This window comes from Bison bison, unplaced genomic scaffold, assembly GCF_000754665.1.
Source record: "Bison bison bison isolate TAMUID 2011002044 unplaced genomic scaffold, Bison_UMD1.0 scf7180017864134, whole genome shotgun sequence".
NCBI lineage: Eukaryota > Metazoa > Chordata > Mammalia > Artiodactyla > Bovidae > Bison > Bison bison.
In genome coordinates this window covers 3,493,210-3,499,315 of record NW_011494706.1, presented here as the reverse complement: position 1 = coordinate 3,499,315, position 6,106 = coordinate 3,493,210, and the positions used below count along the sequence as shown (strand labels likewise).

Below are 6,106 nucleotides of genomic sequence, written 5' to 3'. Positions count from 1 at the left end.
AACATAGAAGCAACAAAATTTTAAACATTGTTTTCCAGCAATGGTAAATATTTTCACTAAGTAAAAACTGAAGCTTGAAATGCAATAAGCATTTTAAATGACTCCTTTCTGTGCCAGGATTCTTATGTTCCCCTGTGCAACCCCGGCTGCTTGGGATTAAGGCAACCCCAGGGAGCACAGCGAATGGTTGTGGGTTATGAGGTGTAGCATGAGCTTGGCGACAGCATGCCACCCAGCCTCAAGAAACCCAGCCACGGCTGGAACCCAAGAATCAGCGTGTTCATTCTGTGGTCAGCTCCACATTTTTTCCCCTCCTAGAAAAAAAGTTGCTACACAAAAGTCAGGCCTCTCCCCCGCTCCCCCTCAAGCAATCAGGAGTGGACAGGGGCAGAGGGAGAGACTCCAGGGCTGGCGGGGCAGGGGGAGGCTGGCCCCCTTGGGTGGGCATTGCTCAGCTTTCAGTCCCTTGGCGAGGAGCAGGAAAAGAGCCACTGTAGAAACGGCGGCCACAGCGCTGCTGAGTATTGTGCTGTCACTTCAGGAAGAAGGAAAACCCAGAACAAATTTGACGTGGTTTTCACCGCACGGTGATTGCAGTCCTATTCAAGGATGTCACAGTCACACCACCCACTGAGCACAACTCAGAAGGAAATGGGGCCTCCTGTGTGTCTCCAGTCACTGCCTACCCCGGAACAGACTAAGCCAAGGATTTTAAAGAAACACCGCCATGTGGGCCTATCTCCTTGGCTTCCTGGTACCTCTCTGCTTTCTCCTTTATTAAAGAGCATCATTCTCAGCTCCAGGTAGGACTAAGGGAAGCCAAGACGCTCTCCCACAGATGCAACACCTCCTAAAGAAGCAAGCAGGAGGACTTCCCTGGTGGTCCAATGGCTAAGGCTCTGAGCTCCCAATGCAGGGGGCCCAGGTTCGATCCCTGGTCAGGGAACTAGATCCCACATGCTGCAACTAAGACCCCAGAGCAGTCAAATAAATAAGCAAATATTAAAACAAAAAAGCAGCAAGCAGGGCAGTGCACCGCGTCTTGAGATCTGGGTCAGTATTTATACCTTGAAAATCTGATCTTCCATAAAATTTCAAGCAGTTGAAGAAAAGAAAGGTAAGGAGGCAGGGTTTACACTCAGGGGACTTTTCTCCACATTCAAAATAACAAAGCTTGAGTGCTGTGTTACTGTAACACCACCTAAATTTCTATGACGTATGTGGAATCTTGTGACTGGTCTTGGAGATTAAAATATAAATGTTGCTTGTCACACTGAGCAAGGGACTGGGGGAGGGTGGCAAGTTCAGGGAGACAGAGGGGATTCTCTTTGGTGTTTGCCAAACCAAAACCATGAAGGAGCCATGTATATATCTGTCCTATTTCTGGTGAGAATAACAAAGCTTTTGTTCACTGAAAAAAAAAAAAAACCCCAAAACACCACCACCAAAGCAGACTCACAGATGGTTTTTACACTTTCCCATTTTGAACAGTAACTCTGAATGTCAACCTGCTGACCTACCGCAAGACAGAAACTGAAAAACAGCTCTCTTCTGGAGGCAAACTTTGGAGACATAGGAAGTTCAAACTCAACTGACAATAAGTAACTCAGGAGCACAACTGCAGCCTTAGGAGCGCCCGAAATTCTGCTCAAGACTAACACCTTTCCCGGGGTCATCACAGTGTGGGTCCAGTATGGTCAAAGGTGGCACACACGGTCCGTGGTTTTGGGATGAGGAAGAGTCAGAGAAGATCAGAAGACACCATGGCCATTTGGTACCAGTTTCCATGCCCGACCTCCAGGGAAACTCGGTATTAATTCTCACAGTAAGAGACTGCAGAGAGCGCTGAGGATGACTAGAGCAAGGGTCAGTGTGCTAGGGTCCTCACTCCTCACAGCCTCTCTCACACTGAACACTGGCATACTGAAGACCTGGGTGCACATCACCCTGAGAGACCAGGGAGACAAACTGAGGCTGACATGAACCAGTCACCCTCAAAATGAGACTGCGACAGTCCAATCATGACCACTCTTGCAGTCATTTGCCACGTGATGTAACAAGAGCAAAAACACTCAGTAGCTTTAAAAATAGTTTATTTCCTTCCTCACAGACACATGAGCCTTCTGACCATTGTTCGAGGCACCACGAATTAAATAAAAATGCATATTACAATGCATTTTTCCATGATTCAAGATAAAGTGGATTTTAAAAGCAAATGGATGCCAACTACGGAGGGCTGGGAGGGGCGAGGGTAGGTATCAGTAACGGAGGGCACGCGTTTTTCTGCAGTGTTTACTGAAACAGGCGGTGGTCAGCACGTGTGCCTCCTACGAGCGGTCATTCCAAGCCAGGAGCGGGGCTGTGTCTCTGGGTTTCTCCATCCGTCGAGTGCAGAGCCAAGAGTACTTTCTCTAAAGTACAAAGACCTCCCCCCTGGTAGCCTGGGTACCAGTAACAGAATATGATTATTAAACATCTTCAATGTGGTTTTCATTACAAAACAACATGTTTCACATCAAAGCTTCATAATATAATCCAGAGTCAGAATTAGTGTGTGTTTAGAATCTGAAGCCCGGCTGGCTATTTCTGATAATGTTTTTGTTTCTTCCAGTGTTTTTTTCTCTTTTTATAAAGATGCACCCAGTCTCCTGCACAGGAGCACTTGCTCGGAGCACCATGATTGCTTCTTAGCAGCTTCTTCTGGGCTGTCATCCTAATCTGAGGAGAATGGTTCTAATTCCTATTCAGACTTGCTTCTTCCTCCAGATCAGGTTAATGTTGGCCAAATCCCAGGAGATGTCAGGTACCAGCACAGGTTTGTGAGAAGAGGCCCAAAGAATAACTATGAATAATTTCACAATGATCTAGTTAGGAAAACACACAGAAAAAGGAATGATTTCACCTTATCAAAAGCCTCAACTTGAATTTAAACAGGAGATGGAAGTGACAGGGATGAAGTGTTTCCATTGGGATGGGGTGTTCTCTCCAACAGTCGCACCAGAGACGCAGCGATGGCCCGGTGGGTGCCAGACCTCCTACGGGCCTCCACCCATGGCTTGTGAGGTAGATGCTGACGGCTTGAAGAGAGGTAGGTAAAGTCCAAATTTGTTTTCAATCCCTGCAAATGTTGCAACTGCCAGTTTGTAGCCCCCAACGTGATCAGGATTGGGAGCAGGCAGGGTGATCCTGGATTTAGGAACTGGCTCTGATCCCATGGGTTTCCTACAAGAAGGGAAAATAGAGTGAGAACCTGAGGGTTTTTGTTTAACTTGGTAAAAGCAACATTCAAAAACTGCTAACATCTGGATCATAGAGGAGTTGTGGAATTCTGGTTACTTGTATGTTCCCTTTGGAAATGAATCTGATAACATGATTTCAGTATTTTCCTACATCTCTTCTACTTCATCACAGGGACTAAAAGGACATACCTTTCTGGATGACCACAGAGTATTAGAAGCAGCTGAAGTTTAGCAAGCTACTTACACTCCTCCGAAATCAATGTAGAACCATCGCTGGAGCAATTCATAGGTCAGCAAAGTCACACCAAACTGGGGGGAGGACCGAAACACACGAGCTTGGGGGGAGAATAGGAAGTAACGGACACGGGTTAAGATTTTAAAACTTCGCCTGATACCAAAGGTTTAATTAAGAGCAAATGATCTCCATACCGCCAGCCCCTTTCCACAAAGCTTTCGGGCCTTCCTCACGCAGGATCTTCCGAAAGCAATCTATCACTCCGCTGTAAGTGGTCTGGCCGGCCCGGGCGGCCACCTGTAATCGAGTCTTGATGACATCAGCAGGGGTCACCAGTGAGGCTGCAGGCATACCTGCCAGAAAAGACAACACCTTTGCAGTCGGGTCACGCTCTCACTGCGTAAAAGCAACTGTGCCGTGCACTGCCGGCCGTGGAAAGAAAGCTAAGGCTGGGATCGAGCCAAAGGCCTATTCGCTGTCGCCTCTGGGAAACGCAGCTGTGACTCTGGTCCGCAGGCTTGGAGGCTCCACCACACCTAATGGAGTACACGCCTCGCCTCTCCGTCCCCAGACCACCAACCTCCATCTGTCACGCTTATATTCTTACAGTCTCAGGAATTATAGATCAACACAACTTCAAATGGTTGAAAACAAATGGAGAACGATTTTGGGGTTTTTTTTTTGTTGTTGTTGTTTTACCTTTTTTTTTGCTTTCCTGTTGAAATCAGAGTTATTGGGTCTGATTTTTCAGAGGTGAAGCTTGTTATCCGTTTCCTCTTCCTGCTTCTCTGCGGCTGCTGGCAGTCAGCGGAGGTGCCTTCTCACACACATTCAACCACTCGCACCCTCCAAACCCTAACCTCTCCGGTTACACCAGAAAAGACTTTACTGATAGCTAAACAAACATTGTGTGTGTGTGTGTGTGTGTGTGTGTGTATGCATGTGTGAAGGGGGGGTGACCTGAGGGGGAGGCACCCACAGATAATACTTTAGGACTCCTCTTTCCTATGACTGACATCTCCTGAAAAAAATATCTGCCAGAAATCTTAAAATTTATACTGGCTGATAATCAATGAAAAAGAAAACAGCAACAACGACAACAACAAAACCCTCCCAGAATTACCAATGGGAAATTTTTCTACAGTCATTTTATCCAAACTGGGGCAGCCCATGTTTAGATTTTTTAAAAGCGAGACTGTACTCAGAAGACACTGTCTCTTATGGTTTTATTACTTTTCCATTATGAACCTATTCCAAACCAAATTGGTCAAATGCAGATGCATAAATCTCCTTTGCTTTTTTTAAGGCTTAATAATTCTGTAAGAATTTCGGTCCAAACCAACGTGGTCTGGCTCGCAGCTCCATCTCATCCTTCTAAGAGACAGCTTTAAAGTTACAGGGTGTGCGTGCGCGCCCGGGGGAATCCGCATAGTACACGTTTGCATTTGTATCGCTAAGCGGTATCTTCTCCTCTTCCATCTTTCCCAAGGCTCCTCAACCATTCATCTGAACGGTTTTTATGAAACACATGGCATCTTTGCATGTGAAAAAGCTTGCTTTATATCCAGCGCTTCACTGGATAAGTCATACTGAATTTCCTATTAGCTTAGAGGAATTATTTTAACTTTAAGCCAGGAATTTATCCTCCAACATAATGGAAGGAAACATGAAAAATGCTTAGAAACCCACTGTGTTCACACCACCAATTTTGTTTCACTTCCTGGTTTAGAAAGAGTTTAGCAAGGCTGTCTGCTTTAGACATGTAATAAAATCCTTCTTACAAGGGTGGACAGGCATGGCAGAGTGTGACTGTGAAAGACACACAAGCAATAAAATGGGTAACAAGTTTCCTTCAGTTAGGGTAGTTTTCATAAATAGCTACTTGCTATGAAAAGAGAGAGAAGTACTGGGGAGGGCAGGGAGGAAAGACACTGATCAGTGGAATAAGAATGCTAAGGGAAACGTGTAAGATGTTTAATAAGCTGTCTGGCAAAACTGATTGGGGTGTGTGGGTGCGTGTGTGTGAAGTGGGGGCGGGTGCTGGAAACGGGGCAGCCTGCACAGGACTCTCATCCTCTCTACCACCAGCTCCCACCTCTCCCTGGAGGACAGCTGCTAGGGCTGCGGAGGGGCGGAGTACATCCCTGTGGACGGGATTTCTGGTGTGGAGACTTGCTAAATTCACCAGGAGAACAACATCAGGCTGCTCCACAGCTAGGCCGGGAAGGCAGCATTTACCAGGAAGAGCTTGGCTTCCGGACGTGTGTTGATTTGGGGGATCAGGGATGGAAAAGGCTCGAAGCAACTTTGCCTGGTTTCTTCCGGCTTGCTTAAGGATAAGATGACGCTGATCAAGAGGTCAAGTTTCCTCTGGTCCCAAAGATGGGAGAGCAAGAGGAGGCTAGGAAGCAGGGACGGGACCCACCTCACACCTGATGCTTCAGTGATGAGACACATGATGAGATCTTCGGACCGTGTACTATGTATGACAGGGATGTTCTCCAGCCAATCAAAAAAATGATAACTCTTTAAGGGGCTGCCCAGTAGCTAGACAGGAGGAGTTTGTTTACCACAAAAAGAAAGCATGATTGGCAAAATACAACTTTGGTACAAGGACATATTATTGTATAAC

At 46.5% G+C, this 6,106-nt stretch overlaps 1 protein-coding gene across 1 annotated transcript in view; it reads right to left on the bottom strand.

The window, feature by feature from the left end:
• Positions 1-2,056: 2,056 nt before the first annotated feature.
• Positions 2,057-6,106, bottom strand: part of SLC25A13 (solute carrier family 25 (aspartate/glutamate carrier), member 13) — a 232,099-nt gene continuing 228,049 nt past the window's right edge. Inside the window, exons 16-18 of the mRNA XM_010839742.1 lie at positions 3,669-3,827; positions 3,484-3,574; positions 2,057-3,222 (exon numbers count right to left, since the gene is read on the bottom strand). Coding sequence (XP_010838044.1) covers positions 3,036-3,222; positions 3,484-3,574; positions 3,669-3,827 — 437 coding nt within the window. The 3' untranslated portion in view covers positions 2,057-3,035. The remainder of the gene's footprint in view (positions 3,223-3,483; positions 3,575-3,668; positions 3,828-6,106) is intronic.